General features: G+C 48.3%; 1 protein-coding gene across 11 annotated transcripts in view; it reads left to right on the top strand.

Annotated features, from left to right (window-relative positions):
* Positions 1 to 18,419, top strand: part of LOC101949626 (meiosis-specific coiled-coil domain-containing protein MEIOC-like) — a 64,445-nt gene that overhangs the window by 26,949 nt on the left and 19,077 nt on the right. For all 11 annotated transcript variants that reach the window (XM_065582643.1, XM_005286298.3, XM_008170711.4 and 8 more), the window contains 2 exons: positions 3,860 to 4,026; positions 17,547 to 17,648. In XM_065582643.1, the coding sequence (XP_065438715.1) occupies positions 3,881 to 4,026; positions 17,547 to 17,648 (248 nt within the window). In that variant the 5' untranslated portion in view covers positions 3,860 to 3,880. The remainder of the gene's footprint in view (positions 1 to 3,859; positions 4,027 to 17,546; positions 17,649 to 18,419) is intronic.

The following is an 18,419-nucleotide window of genomic DNA, read 5'->3' on the forward strand; positions in this document are numbered from 1 at the left end:
AACAAAGATAAAACTAACATGCCTTGCCTGGCTGTTACTTACAAGTTTGAAATATGAGAGACTTGTTCAGAAAGATTTGGAGAGCCTGGATTGATGTCTGTTCCCTCTTAGTCCCAAGAGTGAACAAAACCCAAAACAAAGAGCACAAACAAAAGCCTTCCCCCTCCCCCCCCCAAGATTTGAAAGTATCTTGTCCCCTTATTAGTCCTTTGGGTCAGGTGTCAGCCAGGTTACCTGAGCTTCTTAACCCTTTACAGGTAAAAGGATTTTGATGTCTCTGGCCAGGAGGGATTTTATATATTGTACACAGGAGGGCTGTTACCCATCCCTTTATAGTTATGACAGTTGCTCTTTGAGATAAGTTAGTAACCATTTTTTTTTCTTTATTAAAGTGCCCTATAATATCAAAATGTTGTCCAGTCCACTCAGGTTAAGTGCCTTTTCTGCCAAGCCACATCTATCTCATTGGGTCACAGTGGGGAAGAGAGGCCTACTAAGAAAAAGCTATGGTGGTTACCACCAAATCAAACTCACGCCTAGGTCTTGCAACAAGGAGGGCTTTAGTGTTCTGGTTTCTTGGGTATCTAACAGAGAGAGAGAGATTCAAAGCAGCTGAACAGATAGCAACACCCACTCTCCTGTGGGTTGGGGAGTGTTCTAGCAATACCTGAAAGACAGTGGAATGAAGACTGACTTCTTATTTATTTTGATTTAAATGATAACTAAAAAGATGCCTATCCCGGGCTTTAGGCACCATGACACAGAGGAACAATGTAGTTGAAATCTCAGCATCATTAAAATGATTAACTGAGCAGGAGGTCAGCCAATCAACGACAATAATTTCTTTTAGCCCCTTTCTCATATAGGAAGTATAGCCTCAGCCTTCTCCAAGAACCCAATCAAAAAGTTCTTCAAACATTTGTCCACATGGATCCCACTGTAGGTGTGTGTAACCCATGTGTGCAAGCCCAGAATCTTTTATCCAGCTGTATTCATTGGGGCTGCTCATGCATCCTGTACTCATGCCCCTCCCAAGGGTATAAAGAGTGGAGCAGCCCCAGCTGCCATTCAATTTCTTCTTTCTGCTCATGGCAGCAAGACAGAGCTACATGGTGTCCTTCTACTTCCCTGTAATTTCGTAGGTTGTTTAGGATAGTTACTTACCGAGTTGACAACTGTTCTCCCCCTCAAAAAAGGCAACATTTATTTTTTGTTTGAGTCTCCCCCGGTATCGAGGTGAAAGTCTGATGACTGACACTGTCTTTAGGCTTTAAAATCTGCACTGCCTGTGAATCACCTGTGCCTGCAAATAATGGACATATTAAGTGTCTTTTTTTGTTTAGGGAAACTGAATATTATGTACAAATGTTCAGTTTGCAAATCCTTTTCTACATGCATGAAGGGAGCTAGTGATACCCATTGAAAAATGTTTCTGATGGAAAGGTCAGTGAGGAGTTTTCCCAAATTTGAAGTCCCTCATCAAAAGCAATCTGCTGTTTTAAAGCTGGTTGCTGCTAGTGCTTCAGCTACCAGAGATGCTACTTATGGTGGCTAGCATACCTACTGCTTAAGAGACTTCATGCTTTTCATAAACATGCTGAGCCTTCTCTTCAGTCCTCTTCGGGTCAGTCAGTCTGACTCCTCCTGTCCAAGGTAGGAAGGAGCAGAGATCTTCAGATGGTGTTTGGCACCGATCACCGTCCCTGGCACCAGCTAAGAAGAGGTTTAAGCCTCATTGCTCTGATGTCTCCAAGCTCGTTCCTTCCAAATCTGATCAGCACCGTGAGTCTTCAGGGACTAGGGAAGCCCTTCTTCCACTTGGTACTGTGTTGACTGTTCTCAGTGACCGATACCACTTCTTCAGTACTGATGCCATTGGTGCCGTCTGCCACAGATTCTTCAGTACCACACCTTAATAAGAAGACCCCATCTACTGAGACATCCACATTGGTACCACGGAGCTCGTCCACTTTGGTCCTGATTCCTATCTCAATGCAGGCTGCCTTTACAACCTCTGGGAACAGTGATCACTCCAATACCGGAATCTCCTGTCTTTGATATTCTCCAATATTTACTAGATTCAAGTCCCTTCTGGTATAGGAACCAAAGGTATCGATTATGAAAGAATCTCCTTGAGACAGTTATCTGTGGTACCAATATCTATTTTTCAGTAACTAGTGTCTAGATCTCCACAGTCTGTTACAACCCCATAGATATATGTACCATCCTGGATGGAAAGTATCAGGGGGGTAGCCGTGTTAGTCTGTATCTACAAAAACAACAAGGAGTCTGGTGGCACCTTAAAGACTAACAGATTTATTTGGGCATAAGCTTTCGTGAGTAAAAACCTCACTTCTTCGGATGCCAGAACTCCTGGATGGAGTTCTGCTAGTCTGTCTTTGTCTTATGACTGTAGAAGTGCTTCTTGTAGATTTTCTTCTCAGTCTTCTAGACTGGTTCCTGAACGAGACCTAAGAAGAAGTCCTCCTTGTCATAGATCCCATACTTCTGACAGGTTTCAGGCACCTTACATCTTGTGGCATTATCTTCCTTTCCTGTATGGAATGCAGTCTTGGAATGTAGGTCAGTATGGAATCCTCCACATTTTCCTGCTCCTTATTCATCTAGATTCAGGTCTGAGAATTGATCACCTCTTCCTAAAGAACCATCTAAGATAGCACAACTCTCTAACCAGAGTTCGTCCAGGAAGTTGAACAGGAACCTCATGGAGGACAATGAGGGACCAACCCATTCCTTTGGCTAGGTCATTTTCATCACCAAATAAGGCTATAGCACCATCTGCTCCTTCCACAGCCTAATATCAAGGCCTGTCAGGACCTCCTTAAAAGGATGGAGGAGACCTTAGATATACTCCTCAAAGTCATTCAGGAAAGTTCTCTCAAATTATTTGATATTCTGCATCCAGTCTCCCAAGTCTGTTTGGCCATGCCAATCAGTGAGAGTATCCTGGAGCCAGCTGAAAGGTTGTGGCATGCCCCATGCTTATTTTTACTTGTGATTTGTGTCAAGCTGCATTAGAATGGAAACTGGAATTGAATTACAATGCCCAAAACAGCATTTTAAAATTGGTTTTTGGTTAAATAAAGCTACCTTAAATGTGCTGCATACTTTTTAAAAAGTAAGTTTATCAAAACATTTTGCATTTGAACCTGATTTGATATACAAAGGAAGTATTATCTGTAATTAGTTAATTGAACCGATTGTTTCTGGTTTCCATTTCCTCTAGATTTTAGAAACAGTAGCTCTCATCCTTTCTCACCTAGTTTTTATGCGTAGACTGGAAAAGGAAAGCAAGTTTTCCTGCCTTAAAAAAAAAAAAAGTGTATCCATTTCTCAACTTTCAATGAAGTAGTCATTTAACAAACTAGTTGAATAAACTGAAATAAAGAAAATATTCTCTCTGCAGCTGTGTAAGAGGCTACTGTTATCAAAATCTGGTTAACACTTCAATTAATGCACTTCCAGGTGCTTAGCACAGTGAATTCCACCAGATCAGTGGTTTGACTTTCTTTAAAATTTCAGCATAAACATGTACTGTTTGAATATTATTTAGTTAATTTATTTTGATAGATTATACTAAGTTTTGGCCTTAACATAAGTTGTCACAATTTCAGATTTATTTTAATAGGGTTATTTTTAAAAAGAAAAATCTGATTTAAATAACACCTGATTTTTTAAAAAAATCATACGTATGGATTTGCAGAAACAAAGTTTTCAGAAAGAAAAAATATTACCTCTTTTAAAAAACAAACTTCCTTTTTTCAAAAGAGGTGCCCTTTATTGTTCACTTTTATAAACTCCTCACATTGTAAAACTGTTTACTCTCTTTTCAATTCAGATAAACGGCAAGAAACAAAAAATGGACACTCAGTTATTCTCCCCGTTGTTAGGAGGGATCACAAATACACCACCACCTCTGGAATCATCCCGGCTATATAGTAATTGGTCTGTGTGTGAAGATGATACCAACACAGCAACTTCTTTACAAGACTGCACCAAAAAAAGGTATTAAATAAGTATAATCTTATGCTTTTTTCTGGAAGGCTGAAAGTTTAATTGGGCAGGAGTGTGAGGGCTTGGTTTCTAAGTATTGTAAGGAAGAAGTTATGGGATAACTCCAGAAACTCATTGGCAATAAATCACCTGAATTGAATAGTATTTATCAAATAACTGTGGAAATCATGGCTATGCTTTTAAAATATGTGACATAAAAGTTCCTTATTATGGACATAATGGGAAAGTCAAGTATCAGATAAATCTTGATCTTTATATAATGACAAAAAATTACCTTTTGAAAAGGTCTCCTTGTTACATCACGTCATTATGACCCTTTTTGGTGACAGAGGGAGCTGTTTTTTGTAACAGAAGGGGCACAGTGAATGCCAGTTTCTTCCTTTTGTTACTGAACAGTACAAACGGATGGAGGTTAGGGGACATATGTGTGTGGAACTTCACCACAACCTGTAACGTAAGCATGCATACACCAGCTTTCTGGGACTTATGCAGAGGTCTTCCAGGGGGTACATCAACTCATCTAGATATTTGCCTAGTTTTACAACAGGCTACATAAAAAGTCCATACAAACTAAAATTTCATACAGAAAAAATTAGAAAGTAAGCAATTTTTCAGTAATAGTGTGCTGTAACACTTTTGTATTTTTATGTTTGATTTTGTAAGCAAATAGTTTTTAAGTGAGGTGAAACTTAGGATAAACAAGATGAATCAGACTCCTGAAAGGGGTACAGTAGTCTGGAAAGGTTGAAAACCACTGGTCTAGTCTGTGGGGTGGGGCCAGGAATGAGGGGTTCAGGGTGTGGGAGGGGGCTCTGGGCTGGGGCAGGGGGTTGGGGTGTGGGAGGGGGTCAGAACTCTGGGCTGGGGTGCAGGCTCTGGTGTGGGGCCAGGGATGAGGGGCTTGGGGTGCAGGAAGGAGCTCCAGGTTTGGGTGGGGGGCATGGACTTACCTCGGTTGGCTCCCGGTCAGCGGCGCAGCAGGGGTGCAGAGGTAGGCTTCCTGCCTGTCCTGGCACCATGGACCGCACTGCACCCCGGAAGCGGCCAGCAGCAGGTCCAGCTCCTAGGCAGAGGCGCACAAGCAGCTCTTAGGCTCTCGCCCACAGGCACCGCCTCCCACCTCCCATTGGCCAATTCCCGGCCAATGGGAGTGCAGAACTGGTGCTCGGGGTGGGGGCAGCACACGGAGCCCTGTGACCCCCCTCCGCCTAGGAGCTGGACCTGCTGCGGCTGCTTCTGGGGCGCAGCACGATGTCAGAATAGTTAGGGACTAGCCTGCCTTAGCTGGACAGCACCACCAATGGGACTTTTAATGGCCCGGTCGGTGGTGCTGACCAGAGCCACCGTGACCCAGTGCCTTACATTCCGCGACTCAGTACTGGGTCGCGACTGGCAGTTTGAGAACCTCTGGTCTAGACTAGTCTCTCTCTCCCTTTGTTACATAACTCACCAGAGATGCCTGTGCAGCCCTGAGGGCCCTCACTTACTACTTGCATCAGAGATTTAGTGCTGCTAGATGATTTTGTTAAAATGCTAGCTAAAATTTACTAGCTCAACAAGTGGTGTATGATAGCCATCGAGCAATTCTGTATTGGTAGCAGAAGAGATCCGAAATAGGGGGTGTTCAAGTAAACCATGTGGAGATTGGATTCACTTTGTCTCCCATCAAGGTGGGCAGCCTATATTAAGTATCCAGAGACAGGAATCATGTTAGCTATTAAATTAAAGTTTTAATGGACACCCCAGTCTGCACTCTGGGCCCTCACTCCTAGGCCTGGGCTACTTTTCCCATCTAATCTTTCCTACCCTTGTCATTCAGTAAGCTTATGAAACTGTTGTTGCAGCTGCCTGCTGTTAGGCTAGTCTGGCCCTGTGTTACCCCTTCTTTTGTCTACTCCCATTTTCTTTCACATTCCTGTTACCCGGTTCTATTTCCTTTCCCCTTATATACCAGACATTTAAATGAGCACTCTCATGCTATCTCACATTTATCTTAGTCATCTTAAGATAAATATGTGCATCTGTTGAAATATTTAGTGTATCTTTATGGTAGCTTTAGAAGTATATAGGCAGCTGTTAACAATTAGAGAAGTTATACAAATGCAGACCTCTCTCTCTCTCTCTCTTCCCCTGTGTTCTTTCCATCTCTATCCCAAGTGCTGGCTATGGCATGCATTCTTACTTTGGGGTTGTTTAAGGCAAACTACCACAGTCATTTATTGGCACTTGATACCCATGATGACATTTGCATTTTCAATATAAATGTCTCATTTTAGTATTTATAACTCACTACATCAGAAATAGGAAGCCTAAGAAAGAATAGGTGCTGTGACTGGTTCCCCCTGGGTGCCACCTGGAACTGGGGTACCCACTGAGTACCCACCAGCCTGGGCTCCCTCTCACACTGTGCTGCTGTGGCAAGCTGCAGACGCGCTCCCGGTCCTACACGTCCACCAGTATTTCACACAGGTAGGGACATGCCCAGCTGCAGTTACACGTAAGCTCTCTAACCACCAGCTTCCCAGCCTGGGACACCAGAACAGTACCGTCCTGGCCTGGTCAAATCTGGCCAGTATATGGGTTTAATACCGGGTCCGCCTCTCCCTCAATGTGAAGAGAACAACGCACACTTGTGGTAACTAAGCAGAGATTTTCCCCAAGCACTCCAGTCAAAGCTCACCGGTTTAGATTAAAACAAAAACAAGTTTATAAACTGCAAAAGATAGATTTTAAGTGCTTATAAGTGATAGCAAACAGATTAAAGCAGATTACCTAGCAAATAAATAAAAAACACAAACTAACCTTAATATGCCATATATACTCGTTCATAAGCCGAATTTTTTAGTAAAAAAGGGAAGCACCAGAGAAGGCGGTCGGCTTATGAACGGGTATAGAGAGGGAGAGGTGGGACACAGCCCCTCCCCCCAACAGAGGGAGCAAGGAGAGGCAGCACAGCCAGCAGAGCCAGAAGGGAAGAGGCGGGGCCAGAGTCTCTCCTCTTCTGGCCACACTGCTCTCCCCCCAGCCTCCGAAGCAGCTGCAGCTCCGGGGCTGGCAGGCTGCAGCCGTGCCACTTGGCCCCACCCCCCAGAGCAGGCTATGACCATGCCGCCTGCCCACCAGAGCATGCTGCGACCGTGCCGCCCGGCCAAGCCCGCTGGAACATGCTGCGTCTGCACCGCCCGGTCTGGCCCACCGGAACAGGCTGCAGCCGCGCTGCCCAGCCTGCCGGAGCAGCTCCAACCAGGTCAGAGACATCCTCCCCTGGCCCTCCTCAGATAAGGTGGGAAGGGATGGGATGGGGAGAGTCGGGGGGGGGGGGTCATGTGGGGAGTGGTCACAGGGACTACTCCCCTGATCCCCAGCTTGTTGCCCCCAAAACATTTCCCCACCAGTTGCTGTCCCGGCCCATCAGGGTAAGCAGCTGGCGCGCCAGGACACTTTGTTTACTTAGGTTTACCTCCGTGCTTGCGGACGCTCGAGGTAAACAAACCATCTCGGCCCGCCAGCGTCTTATCTTGATGGCCTAGGAGCCAAAGTTTGCTGACCCCTGAATTATAGGGTTGGCTTATGAATGGATTATAAATTTTTTCCATTTTTACTTATCCATCTTGGGCTAATAAACGAACCGGCTTATGATTGAGTATATACAGTACTAAATAGATTGGATATGAATTAGCAGATTCTCGCCCGGAGAAATGATACAAGCAGGCTGCAGATTTTTAAGGGGCAAGTTGCACTTGCTTTACAGCTTGGAATCCTCAGGTCTTTTATTCACAGGCTAGAAATCCCGTTAGCCTGGGTCCAACACTTCCCCCAGCTTAGTCTTTGTTCCTCAAGTGTTTCCAAGAGTCTTCTTGTGTGGGGAGTGAAGAACTCCAGATGATGCCACTCAGTGTGTTAAAGGAAGAGATTAAGGAAGATAAAGGCATTGCTGAGAAGTTAAAAACATTTTTTTTTTTTAATCAGTCTTCACTGGTGAGAATATTGGGAAGAATCACAGAAGTGTAGGACTGAAAGGGACCTCAATAGGTCATCTAGTCCAGTCCCCTCCACTAAAGTCAGGACTACATAATAGATGATTCCTGACAGGTGTTTGTCTAACCCAGGGGCGGGTAAACTTTTTGGCCTGAGAGCCGCATCGGGTTTCGGAAATTGTATGGAGGGCCGGTTAGTGGAGGGGGTTGTGGCCACTTTTAAGTCTGTTATTGAGTGTCCAGGGAGATTGAAGTGCTCTCCTACTGATTTTTGAATGTTACAATTCTTGATGTCAGATTTGTGTCCTTTTATTCTTTTGCGGAGAGACTGTCCGGTTTGGCCAATGTACATGGCAGAGGGGCAATGCTGGCACATGATGGCATATATCACATTGGTAGATGTGCAGGTGAACGACCCCTGATGGTGTGTGGCTGATGTGGTTAGGTCCTATGATGGTGTCCCTTGAGTAGATATGCGGACAGAGTTGGCAACAGGGTTTGTTGCGGGGATTGGTTCGTGGGTTATTGTTTTTGTTGTGTGGTGTCTAGTTGCTGCTGAGTATTTGCTTCAGGTTGGGGAGCTGTCTGTAAGCGAGGACTGGCCTGTCTCCCAAGATCTATGAGAGTGAGGGATTGTCCTTCAGGATAGGTTTAGATCCTTGATGATGCGCTGGAGAGGTTTTAATTGGGGGCTGTAGGTGACGGCTAGTGGCGTTCTGTTACTTTTTTTGTTGGGCCTGTCCTGTAGTAGGTGACTTCTGGGTACCCTTCTGGCTCTGTCAATCTGTTTCTTCACTTCACCAGGTGGGTACTGTAGTTTCAACAAAAAAACGTCAAGAACAGAGTTGAATGAGAAACTGCAGAACTGGAATTAATTTGCAAACTGGACACCATCAAATTAGACCTGAATAAAGACTGGGAGTGAATGGGTCACTACAAAAAGTAATTTTCCCTCTGCTGATACTCAGACCTTCTTGTCAGCTGTTAGAAATGGGCGACATCCACCTTGATTGCATTGGCCTCGTTAGCAGTGACCCCCACTTGTTAAGGCAACTCCCATCTTTTCATGTGCTGTAATATATATACTGCTTACTGTATTTTTCACTCCATGCATCTGATGAAGTGGGTTTTAGCCCACGAAAGCTTATGCCCAAATAAATTTTAGTCTCTAAGGTGCCACAGGGACTCCTTGTTAAAATTCTTTGAACATGTCAATGAGGTAGTGGATAAAGGAGAACCAGTTGATGTTTATCTGGACTACCAAAAAGGCGTTTGACCAGGTCCCTTAATAAAGAAACTAAGTAGACATGGACTGAGAGGTAAAGTATTGTTACGGATCAAAATCTGACTAGGAGCTAGGAAGCAAAGGGCTATGTCTACATTACAAGTATTACAGCTGCACCTGTGCTGCTGTGGTGTAGATACTTGCTACAGCGATGGAAAGGGGTTTTTTTAATCCACTCCCTTGAGAGGTGGTAGCTAGGTTGACAGAAGAATTCTTCCTTTGACCTAGTTGGTGTCTATACTAGGGCTTAGGTCAGCTTAATTATGTTTTTCAGGAGTGTGACTTTTTCAGACCTCTAAGCAACATAGGTTGACCTAAATTTTAGGTGTAGGCCAGGTTTAGGATTAAGTGGCCAATTTTCATCATGTCAAAATACAAACAGTATGATGCCTCAAGGTTCCATACTAGGTTCCTTTTTGTTTAATATATTAATGATCTGTAAACGGGGGTGAGCAGTGAAGTAGCAAAATTTGCAGATGGCACAATTACCCAGGTTAGTCAGGACCAGAGAGGACTGTGAGGAACTTTTAGAGAGACCAAAACAAGCTAGGTGAACTGGCAACATGATGACAAATGAAATTCAGTGTTGATAAATGCAAATGGGAGGTAAAATTTTAACTAATGATATGTGTTACCATGTTCTAAGTTAACGGTATCGAATCAAGAAAGGGATGTGGGCATCAGAGTAAATGGTTCAATGAAGACGTCTGCTCAGTGTGCAGCTGTGATCAAAAAAGCAAACTATATTAGATTGCTTAAGAAACGAGATAGTGAATAATACAGAGGATATTATAATGTCTTTATATAAATCAGTGGTCTGGCTTCATGTGGAATACTGTGTGCAGCACTGGTCACCTCTTCTCCAAAATGATATTGCAGACCTAGAGGGGGGGGTCAGAGAGGGGTGACAAGAATGATCGAGGACATTGCAAAAATCTCATATAAAGAGCTTGAGAAGATTGCGATTGTTTACCTTAGAAAGAAGATAAATAAAAGGGGTCATAATAAAAGTATATAAAATAATACATTCAGTAGTGAAGGTAGATAGGACACTTGTGTTGTTCTTCGAGTGCTTGCTCATATCCATTCCATTAGGTGTGTGCGCGCCGCGTGCACGATCGTCGGAAGATTTTTACCCTAGCAACACCGGCGGGTCGGCTGTGGAGCCCCCTAGAGTGGCGCCTTCATGGCGCTGAATATATACCCCAGCCGACCCGGCGCCCCCTCAGTTCCTTCTTACCGCCCCTGACGGTCGTTGGAACTGTGGAGCGCTGCTTAGCTGTTCTCCACTTTCCCTAGCTTATCTTGTTGTATCATAGTTGTAGTTATAGTTATAGTCTTAGAGTTTGTTGTAAGTTAGTTAAGTAGTTTTAAAGTTGTTCTAAATAGTCCAGGGGATTAAGGGGGTCGTCTCCCCCCTTTCTCCCCCGGCCGCGGGGCCGGGCTCATGCCCAACGCTCCCGGCTTCAAGCTGTGCGCCTCCTGCGCTAAACCTATGCCCACGAGCGACCCGCACGAATCCTGTCTGAAGTGCCTGGGAGAGTCACACCAGACAGACAAGTGTAAAATCTGTAAGGCCTTCCGTCCGAGAACCAAGAAGGAGCGGGACTTTCGGCTCAGGCAACTTCTGATGGAGGCGGCTCTTAGCCCGGACGCTCCTTCCACGAGCAAGGCCCCGGCACCTAGCACCTCGGTGCGCAGTGCCCCGGCGGCACCGGCTGCGACGACCACGCGAGTGGCGTCAGACAAGCCTCCCCGGCACCGGACCTCGTCGGCACCGCAGACACAGCAAGTGCCTCGGCGCCGGTCCTTATCCCCAGGGCATAAAAAAGCCCATAAGACGGGGACATCAGTGCCGAAGACGCCAGCTCCCCCAGTGTCGGGGGTAGAGCCGCGTCCACCGGTGGAGCAACGAAAACAGGTGCCTCCGGCACCGTCGACTCCGGCGCCGAGGCCGTTGAGTCCGGTGCAAATAGCGTCTCCCCCCAGGCCGGCGGTGATACAGTGCCTCCCGTCGACTCCAGAGGCCTTCGCGGCGGCGAGAGACTTAATAGCTCTCACGGAGCCGGCACCGCCTCAACCACCGGCACCGACTGCACCGTTGACTCGCCCGGTCCAGTCGAGGGGGAAACCTGCCTTGATGCGCCCGCCATCACAAGGGCTGGAACCTCGGCACCGATCCAGGTCCCGAAGCAGGTCCCCACGCCGCTCGCAGTCCCGGCACCGAATATCGTCTCGGCACCGGTCGTACTCGCGGCCAAGATCTTCTTCGCGGCACCGCTCTTCGTCTCGGCACCGATATGATCGTCGGCACCGATCAACGTCGAGACGTAGTTCTCGGCACCGCTACGGTCGACGCTCGACGTCGAGGGGTCGCTCCCGGCACCGGGCATACTCCAGGTCCTCGTCGAGGTCCAGATCCGACTCCCGGCACCGACGAGGTCATCGGCACCGGTCGCGGTCCCGGCACCGATCGCCGGCACCGCGCAGAGATAGATCATCTCCGGACCGGCACCGTGCGGCACCGCAGCCCACCGGGATGGTTTCATCTCTCTCGGCACCGCCATGGCCGTCTAGATCGGTGTCTCGTTCCTCGGAGGACCTGTCGAGATCGGCATACCCCCCTCAAGGGCACGCCGAGGAACAAAATTTCGGCCACTGGCAAGAGATGGCAGAGGACCACTCTCATGGACCATCTCACTGGTCGTTTTGGACCCCGTGGGCGTACCACCAAGAGCAAGGGGCTCCAATACCATCGACCTCTCGCTCGGGTCACTCGGTCAGAAGGGCCCCAGAATCCACCATCTCTCGGCCTCCGCCAGGAGGCATGGAGGCTTTGGTGTCCACGCCACCCGACACCAGGGACCCAAGTGCAGGTGATGCCCCGGCCCAAGAGCAAGGGGATCAGGACCCCCCCTTGGATCCGGTACCACCGGAGGCATCCTCTTCCTCCTCTCCGGACGAGGCAGTGGCGGGCACTTCATGTACGGGTCCCCCTCCGATAGATCTTCGGGCTCACCAGGATCTCCTGCGTAGGATGGCCCGTAATATGGACCTGCAGGCGGAGGAGATAGTGGAGGTGCACGACCCGATCGTGAACATCCTTGGAGCAGATGCCCCATCGAGGGTGGCGTTACCTCTGATCCGCACGATCCAAACGAATGCGGATACGATATGGCAAACTCCTGCCTCCATTCCACCCACAGCGAGAGGGGTGGAAAGAAAATACTTTGTCCCCTCTAAGGACTATGGGTACTTGTATACCCACCCCCAACCGTGCTCACTGGTGGTGGAATCAGTGAATGCACGAGAGCGCCACGGCCAGCAGGCTGCAGCGCCTAAATCAAAAGAGGCTAAGCGGCTCGACCTGTTTGGCCGTAAGGTTTACTCAGCCGGAGGGCTACAACTTAGAGCGGCGAACCAACAGGCGCTACTGAGCCGCTACAATTTCAACTCCTGGAACTCTATGGGGAAGTTTAAGGAGTTGATTCCCCAAGAGTCCAGGGAAGAGTTTGGAGCCATGGTAGAGGAGGGCAAGAAGGTGGCTCGGACCTCCTTGCAGGCCTCCTTGGACATTGCAGACTCAGCGGCGAGGACCCTGGCTTCGGGTATCGCTATGCGCAGGATCTCCTGGCTTCAGGTTTCGGGTTTGCCTCCGGAGCTGCAGCAAACCCTACAAGATCTGCCTTTTGAGGGTCATGGATTGTTCTCAGATAAGACGGACTCTCGCCTGCAGAGCCTCAAGGACTCGAGAACAATCATGCGCTCCCTGGGGATGCATGTTGTGGGCCCCCAGCGCAGGCCATTTAGGCCGCAGCCTCAGCGCTTCTACCCCCCCCCCCCGCCTCGTCAGAGACAGGACTCGGCCCGGAGGCGAGGGCGAGGTGGTAGAAGAAGGTGGACCGGCCCTCAACCCGGCCAGAACCAGGGGCCACCTCGACCACCTTCAGGCCCCAGGCAGAACTTTTGAAGGTGCGGTCGAGGACGGCGCCCCAGTCATCCCCCAGGATCCAGCCCCCTCCTTTCGGGATCGCCTCTCCCACTTCCACCGTGCTTGGTCCCTTATAACTTCGGACCGTTGGGTCCTCCGCACGGTGGAGAGGGGATACGCTATCCAGTTTTCTTCTATCCCCCCCTCCTCCCCCCCTTCCCCGTCCCTCTTCAGGGACCCTTCTCACGAGCAACTTCTTATACAGGAAGTTTCTACGCTCCTCGCTATGGGGGCCATAGAGGAGGTTCCAGTGGAATTAAGGGGCAGGGGATTCTATTCCCGTTATTTCCTCATCCCCAAGTCCAAAGGAGGTCTGCGACCCATCTTGGACTTGCGCGGACTCAACAAATTCGTAGTAAAGTTGAAGTTCCGCATGGTCTCTCTGGGGGCCATTATCCCTTCCCTCGATCCTGGAGACTGGTTTGCCGCCCTCGACATGAAAGACGCATACTTTCACATTGCTATTTACCCGCCTCACAGACGCTTCCTCCGATTCGTGGTAAACAGGGTGCACTACCAATTTGCAGTCCTTCCCTTCGGACTATCTTCGGCCCCACGGGTCTTCACGAAATGTATGGCTGTCGTGGCAGCGTACCTTCGTCGGCAAGGGATACAGGTGTTCCCGTACCTAGACGACTGGCTGGTACGCGGTCGCACCAAGGAACAAGTTCGCGATCACGTCCACATAATAGTGCGCACATTCAACAAGTTGGGTATCCTACTCAACAAGGACAAATCCACTCTAGAACCTACCCAGAGAATAGAATTCATCGGTGCGGTTCTAGACTCCAGACGCGCACAAGCCATCCTTCCAGACAATCGCTTTTGCACCATCACGAGCCTCATCCAGGGACTCAAGGCCTTCCCAACTACCACGGTGAGGTCGTGCCTTACCCTCCTGGGTCACATGGCTTCATGCACGTACGTAACCAGGCATGCCAGACTTCGGCTTCGCCCACTCCAGACCTGGGTGTCATCAATATACCGCCCACATCGGGACAGCCTGAATATGGTGGTCACAATCCCGAACTCGGTCCTGACCTCCCTCACATGGTGGCTAGATCACAATGTGGTTTGCGAGGGGATGCCGTTTCACGCCCCACAACCCTCTCTGCACCTGGTCACAGACGCTTCATCTCTGGGTTGGGGCGCCCATCTCAACGAGCACCATACCCAGGGCCTGTGGACTGCACCTCAGCTAGCCCTACACATCAATGTTCGGGAACTGATGGCGGTGCGCCTGGCGTGCCAGGCATTTCTCAATCTCCTACGTGGCCGCTGTGTGTTAGTTCTCACCGACAACACCACGGCCATGTTTTACATCAACAAGCAAGGAGGAGCACGTTCGTCAATTCTATGCCAAGAGGCCATTCGCCTGTGGGACTTCTGCATCGCCCACTCAATCCATCTCACGGCATCGTTCCTCCCTGGAGTCCAGAACACTTTAGCGGACCGACTCAGCAGGTCCTTTCAAACGCACGAGTGGTCTATCCGTCCGGACATCATACATTCCGTCTTCCAGAAGTGGGGGTTTCCCCAGATAGACCTGTTTGCATCTCGAGACAACAGGAAGTGCCACGTGTTCTGCTCCCTGCAAGGTCGAGCTCCGGGCTCCCTCTCGGATGCGTTTCTCCTTCCCTGGAAAGACCACCTGTTTTATGCCTTCCCTCCGTTTCCTCTGGTCCACAAGGTACTGCTCAAATTGCGCAGAGACCAGGCACAGGTGATTCTGATCGCTCCAGCGTGGCCGAGACAACATTGGTACACCACGCTGTTGGAACTCTCGGTTCAGACACCGATCCCGCTTCCGTTGTATCCGGATCTCATCACGCAGAACCACGGCCGGCTGCGTCACCCCGACCTGCAATCACTCCACCTCACGGCGTGGCTGCTCCATGGTTCACCCAGGCAGAGCAACAGTGTTCTCACTCTGTCCAACAGATTCTGCTGAGCAGTAGGAAGCCCTCAACACGGACCACATACTTGGCCAAGTGGAAGCGGTTCTCCTGTTGGTGCGAACAACGAGCCACGTCCCCATTGCACGCACCTATTCCTCTTATTTTGGAATATCTCCTCTTCCTAAAACAGCAAGGGTTGGCGATATCTTCAATTAGAGTTCACCTGGCAGCTATATCGGCCTTCCATCCAGGGGAACTCGCGTCCTCGGTGTTCTCTAACCCGATGGTCGTTAGATTCCTCAAGGGCTTAGACCGGATGTACCCACAACAACGTCAGCCCGTTCCGACGTGGGACCTCAACCTGGTTCTCTCCAAGCTCACAGGTCCTCCATTCGAGCCACTGGCCACCTGTTCACTTCTGTACCTATCCTGGAAGACAGCCTTCCTCGTAGCCATCACCTCAGCAAGGCGCGTTTCTGAACTCAGGGCGCTTACATCCGAGCCCCCTTACACAGTTTTCCATAAGGATAAAGTGCAGCTCCGCCCACATCCTGCCTTTCTCCCTAAGGTGGTTTCTCCATTTCATATCAACCAGGATATATTTCTCCCGGTTTTTCACCCTAAACCACATGCTTCTCGCCAGGATCAACGTTTGCATTCCCTGGACGTACGCAGGGCCCTGGCCTTCTACATTGACCGCACAAGGCCCTTTAGAAAGACGACGCAACTCTTCGTTGCAGTAGCTGACCGAATGAAAGGCTCACCGGTCTCCTCACAACGCCTATCCTCCTGGATTACGTCTTGCATCCGGACTTGCTATGACCTGGCAGGTGTCTCAGCACCGCACCTCACCGCTCACTCCACGAGGGCCCAAGCGTCCTCGACGGCTTTCCTGGCGCAAGTTCCGATCCAGGACATTTGTAGAGCTGCGGTTTGGTCGTCAGTCCACACGTTTACAGAACACTATGCACTAGTGCAGCAGTCCAGGGACGATGCTGCCTTCGGATCAGCAGTTTTGCACACAGCAATGTCTCACTCCGACCCCACCACCTAAGTTGGGCTTGGGAGTCACCTAATGGAATGGATATGAGCAAGCACTCGAAGAAGAAAAGACGGTTACTCACCGTTGTAACTGTTGTTCTTCGAGATGTGTTGCTCATATCCATTCCAAACCCGCCCCCCTTCCCCACTGTCGGAGTAGCCGGCAAGAAGGAACTGAGGGGGCGCCGGGTCGGCTGGGGTATATATTCAGCGCCATGAAGGCGCCACTCTAGGGGGCTCCACAGCCGACCCGCCGGTGTTGCTAGGGTAAAAATCTTCCGACGATCGTGCACGCGGCGCGCACACACCTAATGGAATGGATATGAGCAACACATCTCGAAGAACAACAGTTACAACGGTGAGTAACCGTCTTTTCTTCCAGTCTTCTAACAGAAAAACAAGGTCTTCAATTAAATTGAAAGGTAGGAAATTCAGAACTGATAAAAAGAAATATTTCCCACAATGTGTAATTAAACTGTGGCAGTCGCTACCACAGAAAGTTGTTGAGGCAAAAATTTAACAAGATTTAAAAAGGGATTGGATACACAGATATCAAGAATATCCAGAGTTATAATTAGGTTAAAAATTGGTGGAATAGCCATTAAACCAATCTCTGACTATTATAGATAACAATCAGACCTAAAGTTGGGAGTGCGGGGGCGCAGATTACAGTAGGGTTATTACATCTTGTTGTATTTGGTGCTGGCCACTGTCAGAGACAGGATTCTGGATTAGATTGACCTTAAGTCTGATCCAGTATCGCAATTCCTATGTATCCTTTTGTAGTAATTTTCATAGCGCTGGTTGGAGGATGTTGGGTGTTGTTCCCGCACTCTTCACAGAAGTATTGCAACCCACTTCATGTCTGCTCAGTCCCCATCCACTCTTATCTCCCCAGAAGGCTGTTCTGGGGAAGAGGGAGGAAAAGGTGACAAGCAGGAAGATGACATCCCATCCATCCATCTTCTCTCCTTCCCACTCCCCTGTAAAAATTCTAGAAACCAAAAACAATGCTTTGTGCATGAAGGCAGAGATCTGCACACGGGGGTCAGGATCCTGGTGCTTTAAAACATGCTAGTTATTCAAATATGTGTTTACTGTTTAAAGATATGATAGAAGATAATACTTAGCTTCTCATCTGCAAGGAACATTATTGCATTAATTCTTGGCAGGTGAGGAAGCTTCCTTTTCTCCCCCTCCTATATTTATAATATGTTACTGCTAAAGAAATCAGAAGGTAAACTTTTGTGTGTTTTCTCTTCATTGGTTGTTTTTTCTCCTAAAGATAGGATCATATCTGTCTGGGTTTTATTTTTCAGGGCACAGATAAATCTGTCTTACTCTGGCAGTGGCCCAGATATGTTTGGGTTAGTGTCGAGCATCCTAGAGGAGCCAAACAAGCCAGAACCAGTTACAGATTGGTAAGTTTATACTGAAAACTTGCATGGTGTTGTATGTCTTACAGTTTTAAGTTTTATATATTTTATGTAACAGTAGATATTTGACAAGACAACTTATGTGTTGTCTGACATAGTACTGAGTTTTAAGATATCATTTAAATAAGCTATCATCAAATTAAACTGGAAACATCTGTTAGTAGTTCTTACTTGGAATAAACTAAAGTAAAAAGGCAGTCTTCTGTTCATCCTTCTACCAGCAGATGGCAACTGGAAAGAGAAATTGATGTCTAAGGCTTGGTCCACACTGGGGCGGGGGATCGATGTAGGAAACACAACTTCAGCTACGAGAATAGCGTAGCTGAAGTCGACGTTTCCTAGATCGAACTAAGTTTACTTACTGCAGGTCCACGCGGCGCAGGCAAGCTCCCCTGTCGACAGCGCTTCCTCCTCTCGGCGAGCAGGAGTTCCGCAGTCGATGGGGGAGCGCTTCTGGGATCGATTTATCGCGTCCAGATGAGACGCAATAAATCGATCCCAGAAGATCGATCTCTACCCGCCGAATCAGGCGGGTAGTGTGGACCTAGCCTTAGGTACTTTAGTTTTATTAAGAGGATTAATGGAGGTATGACTGTGGATATAGCTGAAGGTAGAGAGAGCTCATAATTCAGAACATTCTGAAATATATTTGTATTTCTAGATACTATAAAAATCTTAGGATTTTGAACTGATTGATCATTGCAGCGAAATCATTTTGAGTAACTGGCCTCTAAATGAAGAATTTTGCTGTAGCAT

Source organism: Chrysemys picta, chromosome 2 (genome assembly GCF_011386835.1).
Source record: "Chrysemys picta bellii isolate R12L10 chromosome 2, ASM1138683v2, whole genome shotgun sequence".
NCBI lineage: Eukaryota > Metazoa > Chordata > Testudines > Emydidae > Chrysemys > Chrysemys picta.